Raw genomic sequence first — 13,144 nt, 5'->3', positions numbered from 1 at the left:
AGGAAGACGGGTTTATCCAATCACCAAAGGAGTAAAAGGAATGGACGATGAGGGAACTCAAAACGAAGACGGGAGGGGAGGTGCCTTATGGAGAAGTAAGCCAATCGGAATAGACCGGGGCTTGGGGGACACAGCCAATCACTAAGGGGATTTAGGAAACTGAGACTCAAAACGAGGAAAGGAGGCGATGAGGTACTCCGGCGAGAGGCGGGACTAGCGGGAAGCGTCCGCCAATCCCTGACAAGGAACGCAGGGTCGGGATTCCGTTTTCCTTAGCCGGGAAGCTGAAGAAGCTTTTGCAAGCCGCGATAAAGTAGACAGAAGTTATTGGTTCGGAGGCGGAGAAGGCGTGAACTTGAAACACCACGCAACCAATGAAAAGACGAACCGGCAAGCCTTCTCCAATCAGCAGGGAGACCCCTCCTCTTGGCGCCACCAGCGCACGTGACACTTGTAACGTGTGCCGTAGAGGCGGCGGCTGTCGTCAAATTAACGGCAGCCGTAAATGCGAGTCTTGCGGAGTAGCGTCCTTTCCATCCGAGGAAGCCTCGGCTTGTTAACGTGGACGCAAAGGTTTCCAACCTCGGCCAATCGATTGAAAAGCCAGGCATATTTCTTGCGGGGGACGGGAGGCGGGTCCAGACGACGCAATAACGAGGCTAAGCCGAACTCCTCCTGCTCTTCTCACATTTCAAGCTAACGCGTGTCGGAGCCAGAGACCAATAAGGGAACGATTCGAGCGAGGTGATCGACTTGAGTTGCTTCGGAGGATTTTGATTGGCACTTAGGTTGGCGAATCGGAGGCGAGGGGAGGGTCCCAAAGGCACGAAGCCCGGGAGAGATGGTTTCTAACGTTCTTTTTGCGAGAACCGGGCCGGTTCCGGCGGCCTTTGCACGCCGGGTTTCCTCGGCCCTGGTGTCTTGCGTGTTCCCGCGCAACGTCAGGATCCTCGAAGTAAGAAGGGAATCTAAAAGCAGCGGCGATGCTGATTGGGTAACAGGGCTTCCAGAATAGAGCTGGAAGGGACCTTTGAGGTCTTCTAGTCCAGTCCCCCGCTCAAGCAAGAGAACCATCCCAGGGGTAGGCAACCTTGCCTCTTTTATGACTCGTTGACTTCAACTCCCAGAATTCCTGAGCCAGCCATGCTCTCCAAAGAAGCTGAGGGCAGGACAGAAGCAATGGGTGGAAGCTGATCAAAGAGAGATCCAGTCTGGAACTAAGGAGAAACTTCCTGACAGTAAGAACAGTTAACCAGTGGAACAGCTTGCTTCATGGAGTGCACCATTGCAGGAGGTCTTCAAAAAAAGATTGGACAGACTCGGGTAGGCAACCTTGGCTCTTTTATGACTCGTGGACTTCAACTCCCAGAATTCCTGAGTCAGTTATGCTGGCTCAGGAACTCTGGGAGTTGAAGTCCACGAGTCATAAAAGAGCCAAGGTTGCCTACCCCTGCCCTATACCATTTCAGACAACTGGCTGACCAGTCTCTTCTTAAAAATTTCCAGTGTTGGTGTATTCACAACTTCTGGAGGCAGGTTGTTCCATTGATTAATTGTTCTAACTATGAGGAAGTTTCTCCTTAGTTCTAGGTATCTAGCATCTAGATACCTGATGCTAAGCACCCTAATGTTGATCACACGACTTTGAGGCTGCTGAGTCAGACTCAGGAATTCTGGGAGTTGAAGTCCATGAGTCATAAAAGAGCTGAGGTTGTCTACCCCTGGTATAGGGTTTCCTGCCTGAGGAGGGGGTTGGACTAGAAGACCTCCAGGGTCCCTTCCAACATCATCATTATCATCATCATCTATTTGCAATGTTGCCCCATCCCAGGATCACGTAGGCACCATTTGCAATCTTTCCAACTGGCTTCTGATAAGCAAAGTCGGGGGGGGGGGGCATCCAGATTCACTTAACAACTGTAGTGATGTTCTTAACAATTGTGGCAAAAAAAATAAAATGAAAATTGGCTTGGCTCACTTAACCTTCTTGCTAGCAGCAGAATTTCTGGTTCCAATTGCAGTTGTTAAGTTGAGCATTTACCTGTTCATGCATGAGCCAGATAACACCTTCGCATTTTTAGGTAGACAGTGCTACATGAATAACAAGGCCAAATGCAGATAATCCTCGTCTTACGACCACAACTGAGCCCAAAAATTCCTGCTCCAAAGTGAGACAATAGTTAAGTGAGTTTGGCCTCATTTTCTTGCCACAGTTGTTAAGTGGACATTGCAGTTGTTAAAATTTATTTATTTATTTGTTTGTTTGTTTGTTTTTATAAACCGCCCTTCTCCCGAGGGACTCGGGGCGGTGTACAGAATAAGGTAGGCATACAGAATGAACAATAGTGAAAACAAACAATAGTAAAATACAAACTGGGACCCCAGATTAGAGCTATCAGGCCAGGCCGGACTGCTGGAACAGATAAGTTTTTAATTCACACCGGAAGGTGCGGAGGTCGGGGGCCATCCGGATTTCGGTTGGTAAGCTGTTCCAGAGGGCTGGCGCACCCACTGAGAATGCCCTCCCCCTGGGGGTCACCAGCCGACATTCCTTGAGCGGTGGCACCCGGAGGAGGCCCTCTCTGTGGGAGCGCACAGGACGGTGGGGTGCTGACATTGGCAGAAGGTGCTCCCGTAGGTAGTCCGGACCCATGCCATGTAGGGCTTTGTAAGTCATTGTTAGCACCTTGAACTTCACACGGAAGGCAACTGGAAGCCAGTGCAGTGCACGGAGGAGAGGTGTGATATGGGAGTATCGGGAGGCTCCCAAGAGTGTCCGTGCCGCTGCACTTTGCACCAGTTGAAGCTTCCGAGTGGATCTCAAGGGCAACCCCAAGTAGAGAGCGTTACAGTAGTCTAGGCGAGAGGTCACAAGAGCATGGGTGACTGTACGTAAGGCATCCAGGTCCAGATAAGGCCGTAATTGGCGAACTAGTCGAACCCGGGAGAAGGCCCCCTTGGTCACAGCTCCTATGTGATCTTCCAGGGAGAGCTGCGAGTCAAGGAGGACACCCAGGTTGCGGGCCCTATCAACAGGGGGTAGTAACTTGTCCCCGATGTTAAGGGATGGGATGTTCTGAGTATCCTGGCTTGCTGGTACGTACAGCCATTCAGTCTTGTCCGGGTTCAGTTGAAGCCTGTTCCTCCCCATCCATTCCCGGACCGCTTTCAGGCAGCGAGACATCACGTCGAGGGCATCACTGATGTTGTTTGGAGTTGAGATGAAAAGCTGGGTGTCATCAGCATACTGATGGTACCCTACTCCAAAGCTGCGAATGATCTCGCCCAGCGGTTTCATGTAGATGTTGAACAGGAGAGGCGAGAGGACCGACCCCTGAGGGACTCCGCAAGCGAGAGGCCTCGGGGTCGACCTCTGTCCCCCTGCCAACACCGACTGTGAGCGACCCTGGAGAAAGGAGGAGAACCAACGCAGAACCGTGCCTCCCACTCCCAGTCCCCTGAGGCGTCGCAGCAAGATACCATGGTCGATGGTATCGAAAGCCGCCGAGAGGTCTAATAAGACTAGGACAGAGGAATGGCCCCTGTCCCGGGCTCTCCAGAGATCATTTATCAGAGCGACCAATGCCGTCTCCGTGCTGTAGCCCGGCCTGAAGCCCGATTGGTACGGGTCTAGATAAACCGCTTCATCCAGGATCTGAGGGAGTTGGTGCGCCACCACGCTCTCAACAACCTTCGCAAGGAAGCGAAGATTGGAGACTGGACGAAAGTTATTCAATGAGGATGGGTCCAAGGTGGGCTTCTTGAGGAGAGGCCTCACCACCGCCTCCTTCAAGGCGGTGGGGAAGTGACCCTCACTCAGAGAAGCGGAGATGACCGCCAGGAACCAGCCTCGTGTCCCCTCTCGAGCTGCATATGCCAGCCAGGAAGGGCACGGGTCCAGTAAGCATGTGGAGGAGCTCAACCTCCTCATAATCCTGTCCACTTCCTTAGGAGTCACAGGATCAAATTCCTCCCAGATGACGTCGACAAGACTGTCCATGCCTTGTTCTTCCAACTCAGCCCAGTTGGAGTCCAGGCCGTTTCGGATCCGAGCAATTTTATCCAGCAGATATTGACCGAATTCCTCGGCTCGACCCTGCAAGGGTTCCTACCTCACCTCTTGGTTCAGTAGGGAGCGAGTCACCCTGAACAAGGCAGCCGGGCGATTATCTGCGGACGCGATGAGGGTGGAAAAGTAGTTGGATTTTGCCACCCTTATCGCAGCGAGATAAGACCTGGTGAGGATTCTTAGTCGCAATCGGTCGGATTCGGATCGACTGGATCTCCAACGGCTCTCTAGGCCCCGTCTCCGACGCTTCATTTCCCGGAGCTCCGCGGTGAACCATGGGGCTCGCTGGGATCTGCGCCGGGTCAGAGGCCGCAAGGGTACAACTCGGTCCAGAGCCTCCGTGGCTGCCTTCTCCCAGGCTTCCACTAAGGCATCCGCCGAGCTGTGAGCAGGATTAGTAACACGGTTCCTTAACAGCACGGTTGTTAAGTGAATGTGACTTTCCCATTGACTTTATTTGTTAGAAGGTCGCAAACGGGGATCGCATGACCCCAGGACACTGCAACCGTCGTAAATATGAGTCAGTTGCCAAGCATCTGAATTTCGACCACGTGACTCTGGAGATGGTACAGTAGTTGTTAGGTGTGAAAAAAAGATCATACACCACTTTTTCCAGTGCCGTTGTAACTTTGAATGGTCACTCTGAACGGTTGTAAATCTACCTGTAATGGTGCCTTCCTCTCCATTCTTCTATAATAATAGTTTTAAAAGGTAAAGTTTCCCCCGCACATGCGTGCTAGTTGTTTCCGACTCTAGGGGCCGGTGCTCATCTCCGTTTCAAAGCCAAAGAGCCAGCGCTTGTCCGAGGATGTCTCCGTGGTCATGTGGCCGGCATGACTAGACGCCAAAGGCGCACGGAACGCTGTTACCTTCCCACCGGAGTGGTCCCTATTTATCTACTTGCATTTTTACATGCTTTCGAACTGCTAGGTTGGCAGAAGCTGGGACGAGTAACAGGTGCTCACTCTGTTACGCGGCACTCGGGATTCGACCTGCCAAACTGCCGACTTTCTGATCGACAAGCTCAGCGTCCTAACCCACTGAGCCACCGCGTCCCTTTAATATTAGTTTTAGATCTGCCTAAAGTGACATTCTAATACAAAATATAAAGTCCATCTTTTTCTCCCTTTTGTCCTTCAGAATCTCATTTGCTTTAGCAACTAGACTGGGAAGAGTTCAGTTTTCCCTATTAATCATCCACCATCCCTCCTAACCTGAAAAAAAAAATCCAAAACATGGGATGTTGCATGTTAGCACATTAACCATTAGCTCAGAGGTGTTTCCCATACCTGGACTAATTGCAGCTCTCCAAGATCATAATCATAATCATAATAGTAAAGTTGGAAGGGACCTTGGAGGTCATCTAGTCCAACCCCCTGCTCAGGCAGGAAACCCTATACCATTTCAGACAAATGGCTGTCCAGTCTCTTCTTAAAAAAACTTTCAGTGTTGGAACATTCACAGCTTCTGGAGGCCGGTTGTTCCACTGGTTAATTATTCTAACTGTCAGGAAGTTTCTCCTTAGTTCTAGGTTGCTTCTCTCCTTGGTTAGTTTCCATCTGTTGCTTCTTGTCCTGCCTTTGGGCGCTTTGGAGAATAGCTTGACTCCCTCTTCTTTCTGGCAGCCCCTGAGATATTGGAACACTGCTAGGTGTCTTTCCTAGCCACATTTGGGGCTTCTTCCAGAAAGTCCCTCCACTTTCTGAATTTTAGTCCTTCCCCTTATGACCTATCAACAAAGATGCAGGAAAGGAAAGCTCAGGGGACTAGTTACATATCAAACTAACCCTTGCGGACAATACTAAATAAGGACTAAGTCCTTGCTTACTATGACACAGGTTTTATGGTCTTCAGAGTGTTATTCTCGAGTCAGGAGTTCAGAAGATACTTTTCTAGGCTGTCCGTGCATATCGCTTTCCATTTTGGGCATTTATCCAGGATGAGGATGGGTCAGTTCAACATGAGTCATTAATGTTGAGGCCTATCAAGTTACCCTGAATTGAATTGAATAGGCTGTCATTCCACCTTAGCCAAAATGTCAGGTCCTCACCCCCATCTACGCATCTCTTTCAGGTCTTCTGTATCCCAGTATAAACTTTCAAGTTTTTTTTTAAATATCTCAGTGCTTTGGCTGCCCTTCTGTGACTGGGGACCCTGGTTATGGTATGTTACAGTATGCAATTTCTTGTTTTATGTTAGGGTGAAGTTTAAACCCAGCTTTGTTTCCCACATGAGATGGTCCGTGAATCCAGCCAATTGTGAGTATAAATGATACTTTATGGCTTCATATGAACCTTGCCTGTGTCCATTTTATACAGGCGGTCCTTGACTTACAACCATTTGTTTAGTGACCATTGGAAGTTAGACCAGCACTGAAAAAAGGGACTTGGGACCATTTTTTGCACTTATGGCCATTGCACATTCCCATGATCACATGATTAAAGTTTGGACTCTTGGCAAATGGCATGTATTTATGATGGTTGCACTGTCCTGAGGTCATGTGATCACCTTTTGCAACCTTCTGACAAGCAAAGTCAATGGGGAAGCCAGATTCACTTAACAACTGTGGCAAGGAAGGTCATAAAATGGGGAAAAACTCACTTAACAACTGTCTTGCTAAGGAATGGAAATTTTGGGCTCAGCTGTGGTCCTGAGTCGAGGGCCACCCATCTCTTTTTTCTGTCTTTCCCTTCTCTTTGTTTCCCATTAACTGTCATCTATTCATCCTTTTCCTTCGAAAAAATATCATTTTTTTTCTTCATTCTGTTCCCAATCTGGGATTCTATCACAGCTTCCTATTTAGTGAACTTTTCCTTGCCTTCAATTCATGTTTAGGCCAAGGATAAACACATTTTAAAATATATGGTACCTGTTTGAGGGAGGGGGTGTTTTTTTTTTGGATCACAGCAAGCTTAACCAATAATACTTCCTTTTTGATAAGGCAGCCGGTTATTCATTTATTTCATGCATATCTCACCAAAAACCATATGGCGCTCGTCATTTTTACACTCACAAAAACCACGGAACAAAGTTTTTAAAAATGCAATAGAAATTCAACATGACAGTTAACATTAACTAGTAAAGCCTGTAAAAACAGTGGCACCAATCTGCATTGGGCAACATCCTGGTTAAACACACCCACACACCCACACCCGTATCTTGTATTTTTTTTCCAAAGTGCCACCAAAGGTTATGCCTGTCTGGAAAAGAAAGGAAGATTTTCTATAAAGTGGTGGCCGGGTCCAAGAAAATACTACCTGTTCTGAGCCCTCAAGGATCTCTCCTCTGGTAGATCAGGAACCTTCACAATTCTCAATGGAGACGAGTAAACTGGAAGGAGACAGCCCAGCACGTAGCTAGGATCTGAGCTATTTAGGAATCTGAAAATTTCTTATTTCTTTCCCAGGGCACCTTTCCCAATCTATGCCTTTCTGTTGTATTAGAGATCAGATTGGATTGGAGCAGGTGTTATGTATGGGGATGAATGAACACAAGCAGCGGCTCACTGACACCACCAGGTGGCGCTGTACTGTGACAGGATTGGCTGGCTAGCGCTCGGCGGGAAAACCAGATAAAGGGATTGGCCGCGAGCGCACCGGGCCAGGTATATAAGGGGCACAGATAACCCCTATTGTTCTGTTCAGTACTTCCACCAATAAAGAGCTCTTATGCTGAACCCTGTGTCCATTGTAGTGCCATGCGGTCGAGAACCCACTACACAATAGCAGGGGTCCCCAACCCCTAGGCCACAGCTCAGTGCCAGCCCACGGCCTATTTGGAACTGGGCTGTGTGAGAGGTGGGCTGGCAGGCATGGGTGGGCACGCGCAGTTCCACTGGCATGAGCAGCAGGACCCCCATGAGCAGGCAGCCTAGTTCCCCTCTCTCCCTCCCAGCCGGGCCACCAAGCTGCAAAGGCCGGGGACCGCTGGGTTACAGTTCTCATTCGCCATTGATCCGTGGATTGCCGTGCGACGTTTCGACATGAACAGCCTTGTCTTCGTGCGTCGCTTCACCTCGAATGGTGGTGTAGGACCCGGGAGGCTGGATCTCTCCCTGAGATTCCTGGCTGCCGATTTCTAAATTAAGAGGAAAACCGAGCTGTGAACCGTTTCTCCTCAGTTTCCCCCGTTTCTCCTCAGTTTCATTTGCTGGTGTTGTAACATGACACTGACTTTACATGTCCCGCTGAGCAAGAGGAGGGCTTGTTTGTTCTGGCCTAGCACAAGATATGAGCGTGGTGTGTAAACTTCGACTGATCTTGTAGCATAGTGTACAGGCGGTCCTCGACTTACAACAGTTCATTTAGTGGCCGTTCACAGTTAACGACGGCCCTGGAAAAAGTGACCCTTTTCCACACTTACGGCTGTTGCAGCATCCCGGCGGTCACGTGATCAAAATTCAGAAGCCTGGCCATTGGCTCATATTTCTGACGGTCGCAGTGCCCTGGGGTCACGGGATCCCCTTTGGCGACCTTCTGACAAGCAAAGTCAGTGGGGAAGCCAGATTCACTTAACAACCGTGTTACCAACTTAACAACTGCAGCGATTTACCCCTTTGGCAAAAGAACAGTTGTAAAATGGGGCAAAAGCCACTTAACAAATGTCTCGCCCACAGAAATGTTGGGCCCCACTGTGGACGTAGGCCGAGGACTACCTGTACGTATCCGACCACTCTCTAGCGGTCAATTCAAAAACTTGTGGTTAAAACAAACTCTGGATGAGTGACTCCAGCCAGCGTGGATGATTGGAGCTCTTTCAGAGAAGAAGTAGAGGATGCGTGTAAATGGACAGGCTGCCCACAGTGAAGCAAGGGAAGAAATTCTAATAGCTATCTTTAGGAGCCTCTGCTCTTGTCTGAGTGTCTCCCAGTGACAGCTGAACCAGCGATCCCGAAAAGGAAATTTTCTCAGGGACATTGGATACCTTGAGCTCAGAGAGAAGGAGGGAGGAAAGGAAGGAAGGGAGAAGATGGAACACAGAAGCTGTCTTGGCATGCGGGATCTTCCATGCCGATGTTTGAAGCTTTCCTGTGTCTCAACAGGAGGGGATCAATGGAAACTGTCGCCCAGGTGTCCTAAGCAGGAAGAAGGCCGATGCACAGTCCAGTACGAACTTCCAGGCCAGCATATTAGTGATGAGCTGTCCAATCACGCTAGTGAATGTCTGGATCCTTCATTAAAGATTAGCTAGCGAGCATTAAAACCCACGGAATGGCTTAAATTTCAGACTGGAAAAGTTGTTTTAAGCTTGGCAAATCCCGATCAATCAAATCTGACAAACCTATCGAAGGTCATTCAGGATCTCTGACATTCTTCGACTTTTTTTTTCCTACCCAGATTTTTTGATGTGATGAATTCTAAATGTGTAAGATTTAAAGGGACACGGTGACTCAGTGGGTTAGGACGCTGAGCTTGTCAATCATATGGTCGGCAGTATGGCAGGTCGAATCCCGAGTGCCGCGTAACAGAGTGAGCGCCTGTTACTCGTCCCAGCTTCTGCCAACCTAGCAGTTCGAAAGCATATTAAAAATGCAAGTAGAAAAATGGGGACCACTACGGTGGGAAGGTAACAGTGCTCTGTGCGCCTTTGGCGTCTAGTCATGCCAGCCACATGACCACGGAGACGTCCTCAGAAAAGCGCTGGCTCTTCGGCTTTGAAACGGAGATGAGCACCGCCCCCTAGAGTTGAAAATGACTAGCATGCATGAGCAGGGGAACCTTTACCTTTTAAGATTTAAAGAGATGTTGCGTTTGTGTGAGTTGTCTTCTTTTTCTTCTTCTTCTTCCCCTCTCCTCTTCGGGCCCACATGGGTTAATTTTTGAGCAAGGACTTGTCCTCTGACTGGGTTCATCTATTGACCGAAAGCATGTTTGCAGAACCATGGTTAATTGGTAGATCGGCAAGCCATAAACGAGCAAACCACAGTATGGGTTTGTGTGGGGTGTGAGCTCATCCCCACTGGATTTGGAGCTGGGTCACCACTGATCCCCAGAATAATAAAGGCTGTTGAATTATGGACCATCAAACCTAATGGACCTACCCTCTCTCCAAGAAAGGACTTGGTTCCTCTGGAGTCTATTTCTAGTTACCCCCATCCTCCACCCACCCAAACTTGAAGATGTGTCTATAGTTAGCTGTCCCGCCTCCCACCGAGGGAGCCTATATAACCCCAGGGGAATTCACAGCCAAGTGTCTAGGCTGTTTGCCCTTCTGGCCCCTGGGACATCCCCATCGCATCCACAGCTGCTGTTCACCCTCCCACTGAGAAAACATGGTAAGTGAGGAAAAAAAGTGGGTGTGCAGGCAAGAGCGTAGTAGATGTCTAAGGAAATCAGGGGCCCGTCTCAGTCCAAACTAGCGGGAAATGTACAGCACCGAGAAATTTTATTTTATTTTATTTTATTTTATTTTATTTTATTTTTAAAAGTTGAATCCTCTCTGGATCTGCTTTTTAAGTCAAGCATCGGAATAGGGCAGCTTCTCAAATGCTCTCGACGAAGGATCACATCAGCAAAGGGAAGATGTAGAAGAGGTAAAAAAAAGTTCTCTAGACAATTTTTTTTTTAAAAAAACCCAAACCCTCCAGTTTAGCTTTTTCTTCTACATATGTGACTGAATTTTGAGTATTTTCAGCTAGGGCTTTTTTTTTAAAAAAAATATCTGGACAAAAGGAATATGGGTGTTAAGAGGAAGCTTTGGCGCTGTTAGAGAGAGAGGGCTAGGAGGATCCAAAGGCGTCTGCTGTTTTGAGGTGGGGAAGAGAACTTGGAAGAGCTGAAGGGAGGCAGACTCAGATTACTGTCTATGGGTGATGATTCAACATCTAGGGTTGTGTCTCATTTTCTTCGCTTTCTGAAATGGATCTGATCTTGCACACGTACCCTATGCCAAGCCATCTTCCTGCTCACTAATACTTGGCTTTGCGCCTTCAATCTGGCAGGTGATTCCCTTCAAGTCCCCGAATAATTGCATAAGACTTTTCTTGAATAACCAAGCAGGAGGTTTTATTACTACACACGTGGAATATTTTGGAGTTTTTTTGCCTGACTTTTTTTTTATTCAAAAAGGAACAAAGGGTGGCCGGACAGCTGCTGAGCAGACAGGAGCCTCTGAGTCAGACTCCTCAAGGCACCACAAGATCCAGACAGAGGAAGTTGTAACCTGTCTGGGTTGTTTTTTTCCTCCCCCAAATGAGAAACAAGGAATACATTTATTATTCCTTCACCCTTGGATGTTTCTTTGTATGCCTGGTGTACCTCTCCTCTGAAAAGCCACATCAGAGGAAATGTGGGAGTGGGTGAATGCTGTAAATTGTGTTTTTAGAACAATCCTTCCAGAACATTCCTGTAAGTCTGGCCATGGAGAGAAGACAACCCACAATAGTTTGGACTGTTGAATCTCTCTCAGGGCTTCATTTCTTGATGCAAAAAGATTAGTTTGTCAGCATGCAGATATATGTTAGCTTCCTCCACCGGAGGCCTCCAGCCTATAATCCCATCATCTCTGGCTATGCCTCTGGGCCTTGCTATAAGGGTTTCCAAAATTTTACTGGGTTTTTATAGAGATTCTAGCCAACTGAGTGTGATTAGAGGACTGAGATGCATCTATTATCTCTAGCCAAGATCCCCAAAGTTCTTATTTTTGCTCTGGTTCAATTCATGAAGGAGGCCCACTTGGATCATCTGGATCTTCCGGTTCTCATTTCATTTTTGCATTGCCATCCCTGTCACGCTTTTAGCTGTTCCCAGAAGCAACACACATATCAGTTTCCAGGAGCTGAGGATCAAGAAAGAGCGCCACAATGAAGATAGGAAGTTCTTGAGATTATCTCCAAATAATCACAGCGATTCTAAATAGCTTCCTGGGATATAGCTCATAAGCCTATATATTCCGTATATAATAACGTTGTTCAGGAGACCTAGTTGAAAAGGCTGAGAGAGAAAGAACGTAAAATATCATTTTATGTTTTTCTTTTCACGCGTGAGATAAGATTTGCGAAACCAGCTGGAGTTATTTATGTGACACTATTGGATACAGTCTGCCCCCTCCCGTCTTTCCTATTAGGTACACCAGTTGTGGATTAGTGCTATTATCTGAAACAGTTGTCATTTAGCACCAAATGGGGCTTGTTCATGTATGTTGCCCAGGCTGTCATTTTAACAGAGATTAAAAGATCCCTGCTTATTTTTTCAATACATTACTTACATATCATTAACTTAAAACTTGCAAAATGATTTTTGGGAAGATTAAAAGTATAATGCCCACACACAACACGGTTACCTAAAAAAGTTGTGGAAATTAATTGTTACAAACATGAAACTTTGAAAAGATACATTAAATTCCATATTCGGACTGAAAACGAGAGTTGCTGCTGCTGCTGTTTCCCAGACCAAAATATACTCTTCCTTTAAAATAACGAAGATTAATGTTTCTCTTCAATGTTCCAAATTTTCAGACTTTTGCCTCAGGGAGAAAAAAAAGTTTGCTGAGCTTCCCTTAAGGATTAATCCCTTCCCTCCCTTGTATTTATAGAAAACAACAAATATTAACAATACTTTGTTTTGAAGATATACATCTAACATAGAAGGACAATTAAAGAAAGTTTTAATTATTAAGTTAAACTAAATAATACTTGAGGGGTCCTTGGTGCTCTCTGTGCTCACTCGTTTTCTTGCAGATGTTTCATTACTCAAGCTAGGTAATATCGTCAGTGCTAATAAATGGGCAAATGAAACATCTGCAAGAAAACGAGCAAGCTCAGAGAGCAGCAAGGACCCCTCACGTCAACCCTGAGCTGCAAATATTCTCCTTTATTAGTAAATAATATTTTCTGTTATTTAGTAAGATTCACGGCCCCTGGAGACAAAATGTAGGAAACGATCAAGCATGGCCTTACACGATCAAATTCTGGAACCTCCTCAGTTGTATTGCTTAAGAGTCTACTGTGACCGAAGCCATTTATTTGTTTGTAAAAACAGACAAAATAAGTCACTGGAAATTTTTGCATGGTCGGAATTCTTTCTTAATAAGATCTTCTCGCGTTGCTGATGAATCGACTGCTTGCCCGTTGTCAAA

The 13,144-nt window shown here is 47.1% G+C and overlaps 1 protein-coding gene across 3 annotated transcripts in view; it reads left to right on the top strand.

Annotated features, from left to right (window-relative positions):
• The first annotated feature begins 517 nt into the window (after positions 1 to 517).
• Positions 518 to 13,144, top strand: part of LOC308677728 (myosin regulatory light chain 11-like) — a 21,226-nt gene continuing 8,599 nt past the window's right edge. Inside the window, exons 1-2 of one of the 3 annotated variants that reach the window (XM_081344377.1) lie at positions 518 to 744; positions 6,269 to 6,327. Coding sequence is in view for 1 of the 3 variants with exons in the window: in XM_081344376.1 (XP_081200502.1) it covers positions 10,341 to 10,343 (3 nt within the window). In the remaining 2 variants the exon portion in view is untranslated. Of the gene's footprint in view, positions 745 to 6,236; positions 6,328 to 10,279; positions 10,344 to 13,144 lie in introns of those variants that run through there. The other 2 variants (XM_081344378.1, XM_081344376.1) reach the window with 2 other exon arrangements.

The sequence above is a fragment of the Vipera berus genome (genome assembly GCF_964194415.1).
Source record: "Vipera berus genome assembly, chromosome: Z".
Taxonomy (NCBI): Eukaryota; Metazoa; Chordata; class Lepidosauria; order Squamata; family Viperidae; genus Vipera; species Vipera berus.
This window is presented reverse-complemented; position numbering and strand designations above follow the sequence as displayed.